The sequence below is a fragment of the Nematocida major genome (assembly GCF_021653875.1).
Source record: "Nematocida major strain JUm2507 chromosome Unknown 2389, whole genome shotgun sequence".
Classification (NCBI taxonomy): Eukaryota; Fungi; Microsporidia; genus Nematocida; species Nematocida major.
In genome coordinates this window covers 46,642-66,412 of record NW_025952953.1, presented here as the reverse complement: position 1 = coordinate 66,412, position 19,771 = coordinate 46,642, and the positions used below count along the sequence as shown (strand labels likewise).

The 19,771-nt window shown below is 44.4% G+C and overlaps 10 protein-coding genes across 10 annotated transcripts; 2 read left to right on the top strand and 8 right to left on the bottom strand.

Annotated features, from left to right (window-relative positions):
- Positions 1-927: 927 nt before the first annotated feature.
- On the bottom strand, positions 928-2,664 carry NEMAJ01_0725 (uncharacterized protein; the record flags this gene model as incomplete). Its single annotated transcript, XM_047914563.1, has 1 exon — positions 928-2,664. One exon carries the CDS (start codon positions 2,662-2,664, stop codon positions 928-930), a length of 1,737 nt encoding a protein of 578 aa, XP_047770520.1.
- Positions 2,665-2,776: 112 nt separating this feature from the next.
- Positions 2,777-5,134, bottom strand: NEMAJ01_0724 (uncharacterized protein; the record flags this gene model as incomplete). The annotated part of the gene is made up of 1 exon (XM_047914562.1): positions 2,777-5,134. The coding sequence occupies one exon, from the start codon at positions 5,132-5,134 to the stop codon at positions 2,777-2,779; it is 2,358 nt and encodes a 785-aa protein (XP_047770519.1).
- Positions 5,135-6,551: 1,417 nt separating this feature from the next.
- On the bottom strand, positions 6,552-9,065 carry NEMAJ01_0723 (uncharacterized protein; the record flags this gene model as incomplete). The annotated part of the gene is made up of 1 exon (XM_047914561.1): positions 6,552-9,065. One exon carries the CDS (start codon positions 9,063-9,065, stop codon positions 6,552-6,554), a length of 2,514 nt encoding a protein of 837 aa, XP_047770518.1.
- A 460-nt stretch (positions 9,066-9,525) lies between these two features.
- NEMAJ01_0722 (uncharacterized protein) lies at positions 9,526-9,888 on the top strand (the record flags this gene model as incomplete). The annotated part of the gene is made up of 1 exon (XM_047914560.1): positions 9,526-9,888. One exon carries the CDS (start codon positions 9,526-9,528, stop codon positions 9,886-9,888), a length of 363 nt encoding a protein of 120 aa, XP_047770517.1.
- A 359-nt stretch (positions 9,889-10,247) lies between these two features.
- On the bottom strand, positions 10,248-11,528 carry NEMAJ01_0721 (kinetochore protein Nuf2; the record flags this gene model as incomplete). Its single annotated transcript, XM_047914559.1, has 1 exon — positions 10,248-11,528. One exon carries the CDS (start codon positions 11,526-11,528, stop codon positions 10,248-10,250), a length of 1,281 nt encoding a protein of 426 aa, XP_047770516.1.
- Positions 11,529-11,752: 224 nt separating this feature from the next.
- NEMAJ01_0720 (uncharacterized protein) lies at positions 11,753-12,166 on the top strand (the record flags this gene model as incomplete). Its single annotated transcript, XM_047914558.1, has 1 exon — positions 11,753-12,166. The coding sequence occupies one exon, from the start codon at positions 11,753-11,755 to the stop codon at positions 12,164-12,166; it is 414 nt and encodes a 137-aa protein (XP_047770515.1).
- Positions 12,167-12,785: 619 nt separating this feature from the next.
- NEMAJ01_0719 (uncharacterized protein) lies at positions 12,786-13,619 on the bottom strand (the record flags this gene model as incomplete). The annotated part of the gene is made up of 1 exon (XM_047914557.1): positions 12,786-13,619. One exon carries the CDS (start codon positions 13,617-13,619, stop codon positions 12,786-12,788), a length of 834 nt encoding a protein of 277 aa, XP_047770514.1.
- A 719-nt stretch (positions 13,620-14,338) lies between these two features.
- NEMAJ01_0718 (uncharacterized protein) lies at positions 14,339-14,701 on the bottom strand (the record flags this gene model as incomplete). Its single annotated transcript, XM_047914556.1, has 1 exon — positions 14,339-14,701. One exon carries the CDS (start codon positions 14,699-14,701, stop codon positions 14,339-14,341), a length of 363 nt encoding a protein of 120 aa, XP_047770513.1.
- A 225-nt stretch (positions 14,702-14,926) lies between these two features.
- Positions 14,927-17,323, bottom strand: NEMAJ01_0717 (uncharacterized protein; the record flags this gene model as incomplete). Its single annotated transcript, XM_047914555.1, has 1 exon — positions 14,927-17,323. One exon carries the CDS (start codon positions 17,321-17,323, stop codon positions 14,927-14,929), a length of 2,397 nt encoding a protein of 798 aa, XP_047770512.1.
- A 167-nt stretch (positions 17,324-17,490) lies between these two features.
- Positions 17,491-19,350, bottom strand: NEMAJ01_0716 (SEL1 protein; the record flags this gene model as incomplete). The annotated part of the gene is made up of 1 exon (XM_047914554.1): positions 17,491-19,350. One exon carries the CDS (start codon positions 19,348-19,350, stop codon positions 17,491-17,493), a length of 1,860 nt encoding a protein of 619 aa, XP_047770511.1.
- Between the last annotated feature and the right edge of the window lie 421 nt (positions 19,351-19,771).

Genomic DNA, 19,771 nt, shown 5'->3' with positions numbered 1-19,771 from the left:
ATAACTAGGCTGTTAATTGATTGATCTACTGTTTATCCTCCACTAGACACCAATGAAGGCCTAGACCAATGTTCTACCACAGATTACCCTGTTGCTTGCGCTCCCAAGCCTCAGACAGCGCAGCTGATGACTTCTTTCATCCAAATCCGAATTTGTGTGTGCAGATGCAAAGTTGTTTTTTAAAAGTCTGCCCAAAGTGCGCCTGTTTTGTTTTGATACAGGTTTTTCCTATTTTTCGTGTTTCAAGCCTCTGTATACATCAGATACAACGCAAACAATTAGGATAATATACATTTTAGGGCGTGGTGCAAAAAAGAAATAAAATAAAATCTTCATAATAAACACGCACTCTCTGTGCATAATTATACTCTAGAGAATGTAGACATTATATTTTTTTCTGGATGCAAGAAGCAATAACTAAACAAAGGCCAAACCATAGACCAAGAAAGCAGAAAGTACAAGTACTCACACAACAAGCACAGCAAGACACTACTATATGTTGTGTACTGAAAGCATAATTGCTCGTGATTGTTATTGCTTAGACGGGCCTAATTAAAGGGACTGCATAGCTTAGATGTTAAGGAATATACTAAATAGTGTCTATATAGGCAGGTTGAGAAATAATAAAGGCTGCAGTTTCACTAGCACTTCCAGCATTACAACTCTTCGCATGCGGCTTTGGTATAGTTAGACCATTCTCAGCAATAGATAGAGCAAGTACTTCCAGAGTAGACTTATCCCCTTTTTTTTTCTTTTTCGGAGGTTTCTTATACGGGTAAATGTAGTAATGTCTCAGGTATTTTTATTTTTCACTTGATGCAGAGAATTCGGGTTCTGTGGAACTTTCCCTCTCCGGAGACAGAGTCTGAAAATGTGTGAGACCGTTCGGAATTGGCCATCGCAGAATTTCACGGGCGAAAACATAGTTTATTCTCGGGCCGGCTTTTGAAACCCGCACGACTCCGCATCATCTTCCACACAGACCCGGGAGGAATCCGCTGAAAGTCTCTTAAAAGATAAAAGACACGCTGCAAGAATACCTCCCAAAAAAAAGAACTTCCTGAACTCCTTGGAGAACTTAGAATCCACCTGGTCCACTCCAGGGTCTGCATTTTCTAATTCACTCTCCAGGACGAAAAACTTCTCGTTGTTTTTCAGGGCCAGTAGTATCGAGGCCAGCTCTAAATTCGGGTTTTTCTGCTTTTTTACAGGCGTTTTAATCGGCCTGTAGAAGGGGGATTTTTCTATGCGGTGGAAAACTCTCTCAAGAAGGTCTTTTTGCGTGGCATTATCCAGGCTAAGACCTTCGTACAGGAAGGGCTTAAAACTCTCCATGTGGTTTAGGCCCAGCTTTGAGAGGCAGCTGGATATTATTTCCGTATTCTCATGGAGTATGTCGGAGTTATCCTGGCTGTGGGAGGAAATGTACGCCTTAAATTTAGAGATCAGCTCTGAGTCCTCGCTAAAGTCTCTCACGCCATTTACGAGGTATATTGTCCTCTCTTCTGCGTCTCTGCACTTGAAAAAAGAATCCAACGGCCGCTTCCTAAGCATGTTTAAAGCCCCCGAAAAGAGCTTATCCATCAAGTCGTATAAGTTATCAGAAGGAATTCCCCCGATAGTTTTTATACTCTCCTGGAGGCTTTTCTTTGGGTTTACTCCCTCCCTGTAAGAAGGCTCTAACTCTCCCGGGAGGTTTATCATGGGGAGAAATCCCTTCACAGCACGAAGCCAGAGCATATCCACGAGATTAGTAAGCAAAAAACTCCCTTCCTCCTCGCATTTTGCCCATTCTTCCCTGAATCTTTTGCGCAGGGAGACGTCTTTAACCAGTTTCAGCCGGGATAGAAATACTACGAATGTGCTTGGATCCACTTTAACCCGAGCTAAGGTGTCATCCTCCATGACCATTTCGAATTTATTCTGGAATCTCTCCAGGACGGGCGTCTCCCTGTTCTTGGCATCTGCTATGGACCTGCAGTGCTTCTTGGCTTCCTCCTTCTTCTCGCACACGCGAATCGACTCAACACTCTTCAGTGCCTTGTAAATCCACTTGTTACAGTACATCTTGTAATAGTCTGCTCCCTTCTCAAGTATTCCGTGTTCCACAAACTCTGTATCCGGATACTTCGAGGCAAATTCAGAGAGAAGCCGCTTAAACTCAGTGTTTAGTTCGGCATTATCCAGATCCTCAGCCTCTCCCTGTGCGATAAGCTCATCCGACCGAGTACTCCCACCGTCTAGGAGCAGGCTGAGCACTCTCCCCTGTGCCATATCTGCATCATTCCGGGCAATAGTGAGAGTATCCAGGGAACAACCATAGAAGCCTTCGTTGTAGACAGCCATAAAGTGCTTCCCAACGTCCTGCAGGTCCCTATAAAGCACTCCCTGGTATAGCCTGAGCAGGCATTCCTCCTCCTTTGTCAGTGGTTTCTTCGTATTTAGCCGCAAGTGAGCATTCAGCGCGGAGAATAGCCGCAAATTCAGCAAATCCGGGTACGGGAGAAGAGAAAACAAAGTCCCCGCACACTTCTTCAGCTCCTCAAAGAGAAGGTCCATGTGAAACATCTCTATTTCAGATACTGCTGGTGCTATTTTGTTCTTTATATACCAGGTCTTTATCCTTTTGTCCTCGTCTTTCTCAGAGTAAGTTCTTTCTTGCATAAATAAAAAGACATATTCTCTCTTTTATATAGGGTGATAAATCTTTTGATTTTTAAATATTCGATTTCTCACAGAATAAAAATATACAGAATATGATATTTTTACAATAGGCTTAAATACGCTCTGTAGATGTCGCACGGTGATATGTCGCATATACGACAATCGATAAAATGCCCATGGATATGCCGAACAGGCCCAGAAAAAAGCCATCCCAGTAGAATGTGCTGGTGGTATTCATTCTGCCTGCGGGATTCAGTGAGTTATTCTGGCCCGATGCAAAGAGAAGGCTGTTTTGGGGTGGGGAAAACTCTGGGATTGGAAAGTTCTCGGCTTCTACTTGGGAGTGTGTGCTAGTAAATGTCTTATTATACTGCATCTTTTCATCCTCTTTCTGTTCCTCCGTCTGAGTATTTATAATAGTAAATTCACTCTGGGATAACCCGAATTCAATGTTCTCTTCCTCCGGCTGGATAGTTATACTATTAAGAGCTTTCTCTTTTTCTTCATTTTCTTCTTCATTTTCTGTTTCCGTTTGGATACTTATACTATTAAGAGCTTTCTCTTTTTCTTCATTTTCTTCTTCTATTTCCGTCTGGATAGTTATACTATTAAGAGCTTTCTCTTTTTCTTCTTCTGTTTCCGTTTGGATAGTTATACTATTAAGAGCTTTTTTTTCTTCTTCATTTTCTGTTTCTGTTTGGATAGTTATACTATTAAGAGCTTTCTCTTCTTTTTCATTTTCTGTTTCTGTTTGGATACTTATACTACTGAGAGATTTCTCTTTATTTTCTTCCTCTGTTTCAGTTGGGATACTTATACTACTATGTATTTTCTCTTTTTCTTCCTCTATTACTGTCTGAGTACTTCTAATGAAAGCTTTCTCTTTATTTTTTTCTTCTTCATTTTCTGTTTCCGTTTGGATACTTATACTACTATGTATTTTCTCTTTTTCTGTTTCTGTCTGAGTACTTCTAATGAAAGCTTTCAGGATGGAACTCTCTGGGATACTTTTGTACTTCAGGCAGGGACCTATCTTAAGGGAGGCCCATAACCTGTTGAACATCTCATTGGTGCTTGCATTGATGGGATTCACTGCCTCGTACAGGAAGGGCTTAAAACTTTCCAGGTGATTTAGACCCAGCTTTGAGAGGCAGCTGGAGATTATTTCCGTATTCTCATGGAGTATGTCGGAGTTATTCTGGCTGTGAGAAGTAATGTACGCCTTAAATTTAGAGATCAGCTCTGAGTCCTCACTAAAGTCTCTCACCCCATTTACGAGGTATATCGTCCTCTCTTCTGCATCTTTGCACTTGAAAAAAGAATCCAACGGCTGATCCCCAACCATGTTTAAAGCCCCCAAGACAAGACTATCCATCAAGTCGTATACGTTATCAGGAGGAATTTCCCCGATACTTTCCATACTCTCTTGTCCTACCCCTCGGAGGCTTTTCTTTGGGTTTACTCCCTCCCTGTAGGAAGGCTCGAACTCTCCCGGGAGGTTTATCATGGGGAGGAATCTCTTCACAGCACGAAGCCAGAGCATATCCACGAGGTTAGTAAGCAAAAAACTCCCTTCCTCCTCGCATTTCGCCCACTCTTCCCTGAATCTTTTGCGCAGGGAGACGTCTTTAACCAGTTTCAGCCGGGATAGAAATACTACGAATGTGCTTGGAGTCATTTCATGATGCTGCTCCTCTTTGCAGGCACTGCTTAAACTGTGCATGTTCGTGATCTTTCTGTGGATTCTCGCTATCTTCTTGCATGCTTTCCTGAGTTTTTTCTCAGTCTCTTGAATTTCAACTCTTTCCAGCCAAGATATGAACGCATCCACTTCCTCCTGGGTGTAGATCTTCCCTGGGTTTGTGACAATCTTAGCCATTCCCAGCCTTGGAGGGATATCTCTGGAATGACTTGACTGGGCTTTGGATAAAGTCTTCAAAAGCCATTCACTGTCAAATTTCACGGGAGACTTTGCACGGGGAAATAACATCGTGCGGAATCTGGAGTGGTGATCCCTCTGGGAAATAGCCAGGAGGATTGCTTCCTTCTGGGCTTCCTCCAAGTCTTTGTAGACAGAGTCGATCGCCTTGAAAATGCAGAAGTCAGATATTTCCCTTTGGAAGGCTGAAAACAGAGTTCCTCCTATGGCTTGTATATCCATGAAAAGAATTGCCAGGAAAAATCTTAGAATATAATTATCTTCTTCTGTTGGAAGATCTTTCTGGTCGAACTTAAGATGGTCCTTCATTATGCAGATTAGCTGCGCTGTGAACATCTCGCGGTTGTTTGAGAGCCTGAAAAGCCTCCGGGAGTTTTCCTGCAGGTCATTGAATAGGGCGTATACGTTGAAGAGCTCGCTCCCGCTTCCTTCTGGGTTTATTTTGTGCATTTTGTTCCATATCATCTCCTTTGCTTCTTCAAAGATGGATTCCGGAGTATTCGGATTATTTCGGTCTTTCTGGGTCTCCATTAAAAAATGCTTTTCATGTGCTTATATAGCTATTTGTGATTGCATCTTTTTGACACCGAGATTCAGGGGAAAACACCTGCAAGCGACAGCTCCAGGGAAAGCACCTGCAGGCTCAGATTGGCGGGAGAGCGTACTCTGTGGAAGCATATCGCCTGAAACTGGCTCTATGGCATATATCAGCACCTTGATTTTTTTGATCTTTTACCCGTTGGAATGGGTTTTCTCGGGAGTTCGACTCTGATGGATTCCGGGCGTGCACGTCATATTTTGATAGCTGTGTGATGGAGAGTTCTCGTATTTCCCTCTTGTTTTGCCGCTAAATGACGTGTGTTTGACAGCAGTTCCCCGCACAAAGTGACAGGATGTAAACATACCCAGAATAACAACCCAGAATAACCCGAATTTTAACAAAAAGCCCGAATAACCAGAAAGTGCTCAAACTTAACGTATAACCCGCCTGAAACACCTAGCACACTTTTAGACTCTGCCTATATCTGGTAGATATTCTGTTCCGCGCGTCTTCTTGCACTTTGTTTTTTCCGAATAATCCGAAGCATGAGAATATGCAAATTTTGACTGACTGCAGAAAGTGAACCCTTTAAATATTTATATTTATTTTTTTAATTTCCTATGCCCGCAGCTGTTTCCAGCATGCATCGGCGTTTTGGGGGGCTCTTTGAAAAATTTGCAAAAATAAAAAATAAAAAGAAAACTGGAAACGCCCTTTCAAAAGCTTCTTAAGTGAACCCTTTATAGAAACCTACCCTGGAAGAAGCAAGCACATACTACGGCAAAGAAAGCAAGCATACCCAAGGAAAGCGAAGAGTCCACCCAAAAGAAGTGCTATCCCTGCAAGGTTCAGCGCCCAAGAGAAAGAGCCCTTATCTTTTCCCTGTAAATTTGCGCTTTCTCCCTTCTCCCCCGAATCCAGAGCCTCCACTTCTCCAGCAGGTTCGAACCCGCAAATACGGGCTCTACTCGGAAAAAAGAGAAAATCCAGCTCTTCCGGGGCCTCTCTGGGCTTCTTCTGCTTTTGTGTTTTTTCATGCGAGAAAACGCCGTGGGACGAATATACTCGAGACCATCAGAAAATCTGCAAGAATAAAGAATAGGCCAGATTCAAACATCTTTCTGGGCATGGTCTTGCACCCCCATACGCCTCTTCCCGTGGATTCCCGCACATTTTCAGGCACTTTCCAGGAGGCTCCACAAAAAGTCCAGAATCGAAGCTATCCACCCTCAGAGCAGGCCAAGGAAGAACGGAAGGAAGAGGAAAGTGCACTTTCTTGGGAGAAGTCCACGTACCAGGCAACCCAGAGTCTACCCAGTACTTCGCACTATTCCTTCAATATCCTGAATAACCCAAAGGTGCGATAGTAGCACAAAAATATCTTAGGAGAATCCAGAGTTTATTTTCTTAAAAAAACTTCGGAATAGGAATCCGAGGCCCCCCTAACAGGCATAAACCCATGGTAGCTGCTGCCATTCCCGCAGATGCCAACATCGTTCCTTGTGGAGTTGTTGGCGTGAAAAAATCGATAGTATCCGATACTACGTCGAGTAAAGACGTCTCCTCAGCCTGGGCCAATTCTCGCATGCGTTTTTCTCTTTCTCTTTCTCTCTCTTTATTCTTACCCGAAACCAATTTATGCCTACGCCTAAGTTCTTCGTTTTCTTTATTTCCCTCCTTAAAAGCCCAATCTTGCATAATTTCTTCAATTTCCAAATGACCCTGCACAACCTGGTTCATACGAATAATTTCTTCTAATTCTTCATCTGTCTTATAAGACCATTTGTGCATAAGTTTTTCTCTTTCTTTCCGTTCCTTCCAGCTCTGGTGCCTACGATCAACTTCTTCTAATTCTTCATGCATCCCCTTATGAGACCATTTTCGCATAAGTTTTTCTCTTTCATCCTGTTCCTTCAGGGCCAGGCGCCTTCGCAAAATTTCGTCTAATTCTTTACTTATCTCCATAATAGACCATTTTCGCATAAGTTTTTCTCTTTCTTTCCGTTCCTCCAAGGCCTGCATATTTCTCTTCTTTTCAGCTTCTTCCTTCTGGAGCTTCGGGAAATTCTTAATTATCCACAGTATCATCGAATACATATGGATTGAATTGTAGAAGCGAGGTTTTCCTGTGTCTTGACTGCATGCAATAGTTGATGGCATAGGCACTATATCGTACCTCCCCTTCATAGATACCAAGAATTTGACATAGTTTAATTCCTCCCCTTTGCTCAGAAGATCGAAAAAACTACTCTGGGGCTGATTCTTTACAGAGGGATAGTTCGGAGGCATATGTATCTTAAAGAAATCATCGATGAACAGAGAATTGTCTGGATTACTGTGCAGAATAGTTAAGATTATGTGGAAAATAGGCGGAAGACTATCGTCAAACTCTGTGGGAATATTATGTTTTCGTGTCTCCTTCTTGATTTTAGACACGCACATCTCACGCAGGAATCGGATGAAGCACTTTGGATCTACACTCTTCGGAGTATTCGGGTTATTCAACCTGGAAAGGAGTTCATTCGCACTTGTCTCAATTTTTGCTAGGGATTTACCCACAGCTGAATGAGCTATTTCGAAATTCTTCTGCAGTTGTAAATCCAGGAAGGAAATACACGATAACATTTCATCAAAGGACAATTCTTCACAGCCTGCCCCTTTCTCTCTTCTTATTATCTCCTTCACTTTCATCCTTGCTCCTTCTTCAGTCAATTCTTCAGATGCATCATCATCTGCATCAGAAAGGCCAAATCCATCGGAGGACTCCAGTGCTGATATGTGCATATGTTCCATTTCCGTGCAGATGCTACTGGAGGGATCTCCATCATTCCACCTTCTCCCTCTAAAGTTTCCCTCCATAGTAGACTCACTTCCTGCGAGCTCAGCAGATCCCGTAGGTCTTTGGGCTGGGCCATTACCAGTTGAATTCCCATCCTCCAAGTCGTTTCTACGTCTCTCCAAGCTAGAGGATCGATTAGAGGGGTCCTGGAATTCATCATTTGGCCCTATTTCTGGGGTGGGAGAATTCGGAGCGCGAGCATTTTCAAGCTCTGAGTTGTTTAAAAAGTCTCCAGAAGGGTTTTCTCCATCCGTGTCATCATCACTATCGTCATTATTGTTGGATTTACGTTTAGATTTACGGTGGCTATGGTGGTGAACGTGGATATGAAGGTGATCGCCGTGAGGAGGGGGTCTCGGAGGAAGATCGCTTGAAGTTTGGAGATCATCCTCGGGAAAGCGGAAAGAGCGGAATTCGTGAGGAGAGTAAGGAGAGTGAGAAGAGTAAGAAGAGTAAGAAGAGTGAGAAGAGTCGCTGCTGTTGCTATCATTCCTGTTTCTTCCCAGGCCAATGGCATTGCGAATCATATTCAGCAATTTCATCCTGGGATTATTCATTATTAAAATAACCAATATATCGATGAAATTATGGTTCGCTTCCTGAATATTACCATTGCCTTGATCCTCCGACACTAACCCCGACTTTTTTACTAGGAAATGATGCATTGATAGCTTCTTGGCTTCTTCTATGCACGCAGCCTTCGCAGATTTCAGCTCCTTATACAAGCAGGAAAGAGAGTCGAAATTCTCCTCGCTATCCAAGGCCAGGATGTAGTGGCCTAGTTCTTCTACGTCCTTATGTAGAACCATGTAGACTAGCTCCTCCATGCGGGGGTTTAGTTTCCTATCTGGGCATGTGTCGAACAATGTTAGTTTATCCACCAGAATATTGAAGAGTTCTCCCATGAACTTGTCTCGGCTGGTCCCAATGCTTTCTATAAGGTAGTGGATTGCTCCTTGGAAAGACTTGAAGAGGGGAAGTATGTCAAAAGCGCAGGCTTCGAATGAAAATGTCATTCCGTGGGCTTCATACCATTCTGCAAGCTCGGTGAAATTAAAAGTTGTGTTTGTATTAGTCTGCATGAATTTTCATTTTTCGATTCCTTTTATACTTTTATTTGAGATCATCTGATTTTTTGCGATGTTTTTTGATGTATCAAAAAGACCCGAATAACTCCAAATAGGAAAAAAATCAATAGATCTAACTAGATGGATTCGTGTAGTAGCTGGAAAGCGGGAGTGATCTTTTGAGGTTGGGCTGGGCGTGGTTTCAGTGGATATTTTAGTGGGCTTGTAAAGAGACCTGTGCTTGCGCACTATTCTAATTTCGACACCATTTATTGCGCAGGGCATCGAAGGTGGCCTAGCAAAGGCACTATTTGTTATGCCCGCTGCAAAAAGTCGTACTTGCGAGGCCGTGCGCAAAAAATACTGTGACGCGCACTGCACTTACTTAATGCACAGGGTGTAGTATGCGATAAACCCCGAATAACCCGAATCTTTGCGCATAAATTTTTATTTCGCATTTTATTTTGTGTTTGTTATGGAGAGAAAGGGAGAGCTCTCCCTCGTGGGAAAGTACATAAGGAGCAGGATAAAAGAGATAGAAATAAACATGCAGGTGCGGGAGATAAAGGAGCCCTCGCACATAAACAACACTTCGTTCGAGGACCACATGAGGGAAAGGCTCGGCAGAGCCAAAAAGAGAAAAATTGATCCAAACTCTGCAGAAAATTCTGAAAAAGATACGCTTTCACTCTCGTCTGATTTTGAGGCTGAGTCTGAGCCCGTGCAGGAGGTGAAGCCGCCGCGCAAAAAGATGAAGTGCGGATGCACAACGCACGAGGCAGAAAAGCCCAGCAAAAAGGCAGAAATTCGGGCAAATAGAAGAAAAAGCATAAACTAGCCAGCATTTACTGCGCACTGTGTAATAAACAATTTACCCTGACTTTTTACAGCGTGCGCAATAATTTGTGGTGGCCGACTTCTCCCTCTTTACTTTAGTGCACAGCGTGTAAAAAGTAGTGCATTTAGTGTGCTGCGCGTAGTAAGTAGCGGCATTTACATCAATAAATATGCAGTGTGTGGTAAGTAGTGATGCTTGGCTTGTCTTTATTTACTGTTCAGTGCGTAGTAAGTGGTGAATTCTGGGCGCTCCCGTCTTGTCAGGTACTCCCCAGGTTCCCCGGTGCTCCTGCAAATTTTTCACTTTCCCGTTTTTCCGCGCGCTCCTATATACTTTTTGCGCGTATAAAAAGCAAATTTTTATGCAAAATATTCTCCCTTGAAAATCTTCTGGAGGTCTTCCCCGTATCCCTCTAAAAAGCTTTTTTCCTGTAAAAGCTCGTTATAAACCCCCGAAACCCGCGACTGGTGCTCGCTTTCCAGGCGAATTATCTCTTTTTCCAGCTCCTTCGCTTCCCCGTGGTTTTTCTGGATGAGCCGGTCCGAGTTCTCTCTCCCTGCCAAAACCTGAGAGTGTCTCTCCCTTAGCGCGGCAAACTCCGTTTTCAGGCCTTCAATTCGAGCAGCGTCTTCCTCCGTGAGCCTGCTCATTTTCTCCACGATGTACTCGATCTTCTTCTCGAGCAAGATCTTCCTGGAGAATTTTGACTTGTTTTTCGTCTCTAAAATAGAATTTTCATTTTTTAGTTTTTCCAGAGAAATTTCCTTGTTTGCACAATCCTCGCTGTATTTCCCCAGTAAGGAAACGACCGCTGTAAAATTTTTAATCTCCTCGGTCACGCGGTTAAACCTGCTCAAGTTCTCCTGCAAAAGCCTAAACCTGACTTCATACTCCCGCAGAATCTCATTTTCATCCTGCATCTGGTTTTTCATGGCAATTAGCAGCTCTTTCAGCTGCTCCGGATTCTTCACAATCTTTGCTGTTAGTCTCGTGATTTCCTGCTGCAGGGCAAGAATCTCCGTCTTCTCGTGGGAAATTGCAGCGCTGATCTGCTTCTGGTCGTTTCCTGCCTTTTCTATCTCTTTCGTCAGGGACTGCTGGACTCGGTGGTAATTTACAATCTCCTGCTCCTTCTGGGAAATGTGCTCCAATAAAAAGTTTTTTTTTGCTGCACTCTCTTTTTTCTCCTTCCTCTTTTGGAGGAGAATCTCCCTGTTTCTGAAAATATTTTTTTTTGTTTCTTCGATCGTGCCTTCTATCTCCTCCCGCCGCCGAACAATGCGGTTTAGCACGTGTCTCTTGTTCTCCTTGAAGAGCGCATAGTTTACGACTGCGCTGAGTATTTTCACCGTTTTTCCCGCCTCTGGGGAGATGATGTCGTGCATTGTAAAGAGCGCGGCCTTAATTTTTTCAACAAATGTTTTCATGTGGAAGTAGATTAAAATCATAGAGACAGACTCGTCCGCTTCTGGGATCTTTTTCTCCAAAAAGACGTTTAAAATCCCTTCATAAAGCCTGCAAATATATGCAGGGTTCGGGTTTGTGATGTCCGTCACCAAAATGTTAAAGCCGTTCTCCGAGAGAAACTCTGCGATATCCTTCGGGCGCATGGAGGGAATTGTGTAGTATGTCTGCTGCATCTTCGCACGTACACAAAAATAAAAAAACAAAAAACAAAAAGGGCTTTTATACTAATAAAACAAAGCGCCCAAAATCCAGAATATACGCCGGAAGGCGCATATTTGTGCTGCTCCAAACCACCAAACTGCGCATAATATACAAAATTGCAGAAAAAAAGTGCAAAATCAAAAATGCAGAGAAAGCTTATTTTATTGCGTATAAATAGAAGTGCACACTTTTTTTTATGATTCTTCCAGGAGACGGAGAGTACAGAGCAGCGGTGGTTCGCCCAACTGTGAACTCTCTTGTAACGGCAGTGGTCGAATACGTAGCCCAGACCCACGCTATTTTACGCATAAAAATGGTCAATGGAGTCCCCTCGATAAATTCCCTCGCTATTTTGCACAGGGAGGATGCTCTATACGGGATAAAAGACAGCGCAAAAATGAACAGGCTTTTTTCAACGGGAGATACCGTATACGGCCGAATAGTCTCATTCAGCGACTCTGGGCACGCTGTAATAGCGACAGCAGAGGAAACACAAGGTGTAGTGCGAGCAGTCGATTTCAGTACGCTTTTAGAAATAAAACGCGTAAAGGGAAAATTCGTGCAGGGAAAGACTGTGCTGGAGAGAAAGGCTGCCTCCATCGGCATATAATATACGCGAATTCCTGCAGGGCAGATGCAAAATATACAGAGAGGGCGTGTATATTCAGGAATATTCCACATAATTCGAATAAAGATCAAGTATAAAGCGCTAAGAATTAAAAAATCAAAGTGTGTGGGCGAACTCCAAGGCCAGACTTAAAAGCATCAGCACAATACTAAGCCAGTGCTATTTATTGGTATAAGCTTATATAGTGCCTCCAGAAAACTATTTATACTGCGAATTCAAATAAAATTTTATCTCAGTCCACCCTGTCAGGAGAGTAGAAGAGCAGATCACTCGGGCATATTTCTGCATGAAACCACAAAAACATTATGGAAATTATCTAATTATGCGGGCGAACCTGCCCTGCAATTCAGGAAATACTCACGCGAAGTTTGCTCTTTATTCTGGTTCTTCCTGCTTTTAGCTCTTAATGGGCTGTTTGATTAACCCCACTCCTCTGGGCAGGCTTTTTCTGGCCTCCCGAATCAACCGATGCACGCAACCACTGAAAATCCAGCACAAATGCCCACACAGCCGTTTATTTTTTTCAGGTTTTTTCTGTGGAAGTATTTTCACATGTTTCCGCATTTGGAAAATATCTCCAAATAAGGAAATATTTTCAGGTTCACTTGCTAAGTATCCCCTTCTGAGGCTTTTTCTTCTTCTGAGCGTGCATATAGTACACCACCCCCGAGACAAGCACCGCAAAAACCACCCACGACATCACAGGCCGTGTATACGGGACTTCTTCCTTGAAGTTTTCCACGCGGGTTCGAATCCGGTACACAGAAATGCTCTTTACATTCCCGTCCCCCTCCGGGCCTGCCAGCTCCCCAGAGATGCTGAGGAAGCTTCCCTCATCGATCGAGACGCGGTCCATCTCCCCCATAGTCTGGACTTTTTTTCCCCTCTCCGAGTACCCCACGGACAATTTTCCGTCCACAAAGTCTACCCGAACAATGCAGTCATTTTTTGCAGAGATACGCTTTTGAAAGTGCACGACAGAAGATCCCCCGTAAGCCGTAGCTACTCCAATGGAGGGACCAGGGACTTTCCCGAGAAGGTCTCCCTCGAGCTGCAGAAAGACCAGGATCCCGTTGTACTGCTCGTTTCCCCCGAAGAGAGGCCCTCCCGAGAAGTTCCGCATAATCCAGAGGCCGACTCCCTTCAGCCCAGGCTTTACGCTCAAGTGAACGTCAAATCGCCAGTTCTTCATGCCCAGGGGATGCTTTCCCGTGATGCTTCCAGCAGATCCGGAGTATCCCGAAGTCAAGTGTATTCCTGCTTCCATGCCTGTTGAAACCACGTGGGCATGGCCAGATAAATTTCCGAATGGGACTCGTCCTGTGATTCTATCTACGTATGGCCTATACAAAGACTCTTTGCTTTTGTAAATGGACTCTGTTTTTAGCGCGAGAGCAGATGCTGCGAGTACTGCAAGCGAGAGACGGAGTTTCATAAAAAAGAAAACACAAAGAAATAAAAGGCCAAGAAAAGGGAATTATTGTGGAGTCAGAAGAAAAGAATGAAGTAATAGGGCATAGTAGTGGGAATAGTCTGAAGTAATAGTACTAGTAGAATGGTAATAGTAGTAATAGTGGTATAGTATGAAGTCTGAAGTATGTATAGTGGTAATAGTAGAATAGCAATGTTATGGTAATAGTATGAGTATATGATTGTATGAAGTAAAAGTAATAGTGTGGAGTAAAAGTAATAGTGTGGAGTAGATGAAGTAATGATACATATGAAATAATAGTAATAGTATGGTATGATATAGTAATAGCATAGTGTAGTGATGGTATGGTAGATAGTATAGTAACAGCAATAGCATGAATATGACTATATGTTTGCATGGTGTAATGATGTATATGAAACAATAGTATGATGTAGTAATGGTGTAGTATAATAACCCGAATAGTATGAACTGATAGTCTAGTCTAGTAACAGTAATAGCAATAGTATGATATAGTAATAGCATGAATAGTATGAACTAATAGTAATAGTATAGTATATGCTTGTGTGAACTAATAGTATGATATAGTAATAGCATGAATAGTATGAAATAATAGTATGAAATAACAGCAATAGTATAGTATATGCTTGTATGCGTATGCCTATATGCTTGCATGAAGTAATAGCGTTAAGTATATGGGCAACTACCAGAAGCACGCTTTATTATTAGGGGGTGAACACAACGACCTTTCTTCTAATTGGGTGTCTGTTCTGCGAGTACTTTGCAAGCATCTTTTTAGGCATAGCCACTCGCACTGATCTGGGGAGCTTCTTCTGGAAGCACTTTGGAAGTGGCTTGTTCTCTCGCTCGCACTCTTCCTTGATCTCCTCCCGCTTCTTCTCTCCAAGGATGGTCAAGCATCTTGCGATGTCTTTCTTGGTTGTGATCCACTCGGCAGAGTTCATGTAGTCTTCTCCCTTTGGGTTGTTTCTCATGTTAAGTATCAGCATTTTCTTGTCTGAAAGTGTCTCTTCCACCTCGGTGTAGGACATACTTCTCAGCTGCTTGGAGTATTCATTACGGCCCATTACAGGGGATAAAATTTGCGAAAATAAAAAGAGAAAAGAGAGAAAAGAAAAGAGAAAAGAAAGAGAGAAAAAAGAAAGAGAAAACATTAAGTCTAAAGCCGGGCACAGCATCTCTGGCCGAGCCTTTTCTGGGAAAACGGTTTCCTGTGCACGGGTTATTCTCGTGCTAAGTGATTTATTGAGTTAGTTCTGCCTATCTATTCCAGGAATCCAGTTATTTCAGGACTACCTGGCAAACTTCCGGATCTTCTTCAGGTGCTCTGGAGCGTGCGGGGAGTCATCGACCAAGTCCGGGAGCAATTCCACGGAGACGTATTCCAGAACCTCCTCCCTCCTCTCCGGGACTATCTTCACCCACTCTCTGACCAGCCCCATCCCGTTCTCCAGGACTCTATCGTAACCCTCGACTGTGATTTTCACGAGCCCAAGGAAAAACAAAACATTCCCGGCAAACTCTGCGGAGAGTTTCCCAGCCACCTTCGCGGGTTCGAATCCGTCCTCCTTCAAGATTTTTACGACGATACTCTCCATGCGGGCAGCCTCTTCCGGGGCCTCCTCGACCAACTCTGCGACCTTCACTGCCCTCTTCGCCTTCACTGCGGGCTTCTTCTTCTCCTTTACCTTGCTGCTCTTCCACTCGCTCTCCTCCTCTTCTCTTCTCTCCTCCTTCGAGACCCAGTTATTCCTTGCGAGATCCAGGACTTCCTCCACCATAAACCTGTACCTGATGGACAGATCCTGTATCGCAGTCTCCAACCACTGGATGTACTTCCTGAGGAATTCTCTTGCGAGGGGCTGATCAAACCTCTTCCCTGCGTGTTTCAGGATGAAGCAGAGTCTCTCGACGTTCTCCGGGCACTTTCTTTCGAGGATATTGTGAACTGCCGAGTGCATGAGGTTATCCGAGAATATTCCCTGGAGGTACATCTCCACGATGAAGCTTACGAGGGTGAGGGCTCTTTTCTTCGTGAGGATTCTCTCGTACTCCTTCTCCTTATTATTTGATATTTCCGTGACTCTCTGGGTTATTTCCTGTGCTGAGAGTGACTGCGGCTGTGCTGTTTCCTCCGTGGATGCCCAGTGAGTTTCTCTGGAGAACTCTGTCTGTGCGAGGTTAGAGATTGTCCTGACGAACAGGGACTTTCCGGTTCCCTTCTTCTCCTCCTTCGCGTATAGCATGTGCTGGAGCTTCTCAACGAGGGATGCGTATATTGCGGTGTACGCGTGCTCCTGCATGACTTTGTTGAAGAAAGCTGTTGCGAGTTTTATGGTTGCTGCTTCCGAGGGGGGTTTTACTGCGAGGATTCTCTTTGCAATTTCCCTGATGTTATTCTGGGAGACCTGGTTCAGTGCGAGGTTGAAGTTTGCCTCGTACGGCTCGACCTCTTCAAACTGCGTCACTGGTGCGGTCTTTCTTGCGTCCTTAAACTGTGTCTTGAAGGATCTAAACTCCTTCTTCTTCCTGAGGAAGGACTTCGCGAGGACTGTCCTGTCGATCTGCGGGGGGAGTTCTGGGAGGGAGTCTCTGAGGGCGAGGAGGGTCTTCTTCGAGTACAGGATTGGGAGGTGTGTGATTTCCATCTCTGCGGAGAAGTCTATGGTCTCTGGCTCCTCTACTGTTTCTTGCTCTTTCACTGTCTCCTTCTCCTCTTTCACTGTCTCCTGCTCTTTCACTGTTTCCTTCTCCTCCTTCTCTGGGGGTGACTCTCGCGGGGTCTTTGGCTGCTCCTGCGGGGGTGCCGGCTTCTTCTCTGCCTCTGCCTTCTTCCTTGGGCGGGGTGGGAGTGTCTTTGCGGAAATTGGGGCCTTTCTCTCTGTGAACACGTTTTTTCTGATTGCGTCTGACATTCTGGCGTCCCACGAGGGGATCTTCTCTCCTGTTTCCGGGTCTGTGCCGACGGGGACTCCTCCCTTCACTGTGCAGTCCATCTTTGGCAGGGCACTTTCAGGTTCTGCACTTTCCAGGGGTGCCTCCTCCTTTTCGGAAGTTTGCGCTTCTGGTGTGCTCGCAGGGAGACTTTCCTCGGGGTGTTTCTGCGCCTCTGATTTTATTTCTTCCTGCTTCTCCCCGTCTTTTTCTGAGTTTTCCTCTTTTTTTTCGTCTTTTCCCTGGGGAGAGACTTTTCCAAAAGCCCCTTCGATCAAAAGATCTTTTTCGTCCTCGTGTTTTTTCAGGTCTGATTCTACGCCCTGGGAATCATCGCCCTTTTCGGAGGGATCTTCAGGAGAAGCTTCTTCTAACGTCTCAGCGGACACTCCAACGCTGTGGGGAGCAGGGGCCAGCGGCTCCTCCTTCGTGTCAACTTCGATGTGGTGCTTCTTCAGCTCCTCCTGGACAAGGTTCTCGGTAAGCGCAGACCCATCCATAAAAACCAGCTGCAGACCCTTCCTCTCCCTTTTCGGGGGAATAACTGCCTCGGGAAGAGCCTTCTCCTCCTCCTTCCGCACGGGCTTCTTCTTCTTCTTGTCCAACTCCGGCTTTTTAGCATCTATTCGCACTGGGGTTTTAGATGGGTGCTTCCTGTGCATATTATGTGAAGAATCCCTGCTCGGGTAAGCTGCTGCCCTCTCAGGATATCCTCCACCGGACACAATAGCAGATCTTTTGTCTTCACTATCCATACGGGGGCTGAGTGAAAAAACTAAAATAAAAGAAAATAAACCAATAGCCAGCATCCAATAGAAAGTGAAGCAAAACAAAGCGAATGAAACGCAGAAAAGAGTGCAATTCATCGTTTATTCGCAAATACCCAGAAGAAACAGAAAGTCTCCCACAGAAGCCCAATTCTCTACGCCTTCCTCTCAGCCCCCCGGATGACTCTGTTGAAGGAGAGAATGCCCTGGGGGAGGGCAATCCACCCGAGGCCCACAGAAGCAGCAATCACCAGGAGGGAGACGGCCTTTGAAATGTGCTCCTTAACTGCAATTCGGAGAATAAGGACCCAGTAAAGCACGTACGTATTACTGTCTCCTGCGTGCATTCTCTCGTAGAAGCCTTTAGCCAGAGAAAAGTCCTTCTCTATTCCGCAGCCCATTTCGTACATCCACCCTGTGAGATACTTTCCCTCAGTGCTTCCCATGAGAGCAGCTGCGTAGTACCTGGAGAAGGCTCTGCTCATATTTACATCTACTCCGATCCCGTAGTAGTGAGCATCCCCCAACTCCAGGAAGGCATCTGCACTCTTCACCTCTGCGAGTCTCTTGCAGAGTATTACGTATATCTTCTCAATAGTCTTATCAGTAGTATTCTCAATAGATATAGTCTCAGTGGAGTTATCAATAGGTATATTTCCAGGAGATATATTCTCAGTTGATGTATTCTTGTTGGAGTTACTCTCAGAAGTATTTCCAGGAGATATGTTCTTATTGGAATTATCAGTAGAAGTATTCTTATTGGAATTACTCTCAGTTGACGTCTTAGCAGAGTTCTTCCCTGGGCTTGCGAATAACCCGAGGAAGTCCCAGTTTCGCAGGGCCTTCATTCGGGAGAGTCTCAGGAGAAGCCTGTTCTTTATCGTGTACGCTGCATTTATGTATCCTGCCTGCGATCCTAAGTCCCCGATGAGAATGGATAGATAGAGTGCAGAAATATTCCTTCCCTCCTGGAACATTCTAATTGCCTCTTTCTCCAGGTCCAGGAGACTCTTGTAGTATATGGATATGCTTTTGTAGTGGTTTATAGTGCTTTGCTTGTAGCTTCCCTTCTCCCAGGACTTCTCTGCGTATTTGTACACGGCAGGCAAGTATCCGTCCTGCTTCGCCGACTTCATGAGGTGCAACTCCCCGAGGAAGCTCTTGTTGCTCTTCTCGTGCATCAGGAAGAGGTTGTAATCCGCAGCATTCGATCCCATTGCAGATGCTTTCTCCAGGTAGGCCTTTCCCCTTTGCGGGTCTCCCTCCTCCAGGGAAAGCATCCCCAAGCCGTTCAGGGAGTCTGGCTCGTCACTTCTCGCTCCCTCGGAGAAGTAGTGCCTCGCCGTGATCTTGCTCGCCGGGACTCCCCATCCGTAGTAGTACATGTTCCCGAGAAGGCCCATCGCATCCGGATTCCCCTTTCGGGCGCACTCCTTCAGGAAGTCTATGTGCGTATCCAGTTGAACATGCCCGATCTTTATGAGGGAGAGAAGACTCTCCGCTGCAATTTCATCCCCTCCTGATCGCAGCGTGCTTATGAAGTCGATGATTTTCTTGTTTTCCCCCTGTCTCTCCAGGTCGGCAAATTCCCACTTCGCGAAGAGGGCGGGCTTGCTCTTGAAGAAGTCGTTGAAGACTTGCTTTGCCACCTCCCGGAAGTAGTAGGCCACTTCTTTGCTCTCCCCTATCAGATTGTGCTTCCTATCCAGCTTATTAGCGTATACTAAGTAGGCTAAGTCCCTTACAGGGCAGGTGGAGTATAGGGACCTGTAGAGGGACTCCACGCCTGTTTTTATGTTGAAGTCCACGTATGTGCTAATAAACCACCTGTAGAAGTGCTTGCAGGGAGTGTGGGTTTTCTCTATTCTTTCCCTGGCTGCTTCTATGTCCGTATCTATGAATATGTCCGTGTATATCCTCCTGCACTCGCAGGGACTATCTGCAAGAGTACTTCCACCATTGCAACTTGCAGCTACCACCAGCACGAGAAAGGCCAATACTCTCTTAACAAACATTAAATAAAAAGAAAGCAGGAAATAAATATGTAGAACTAGCAGGAGGTGCAGGAATAGTATGAAGCAGAGTATAACCAGAGTATATGCAGAGTATATGCAAAGTATAAGCATAATTAGTAAGTTATAGTAATCGAGTAGTAGTATAGTAGTAGTATAGTAGTAAGTTATAATAGTAAGTTATAATAGTAGTAAGTTATAATAGTGTAATAGAATAGTAGAATAATAGAATTAGATAGTAGAATTAGTAGTAGAATAATAGAATTAGTAGTAGTATAATAGAATTAGTAAGTTATAATAGTAGTAATAGAATAGTAGAATATTTTCAGTAGGTTATAATAATAGTATAGTAGTATAGTAGAATTGGTAAGTTAGTAAAAATGTATAATAGTAACTGGAATAACAGAATAGCAGCCTAACAATA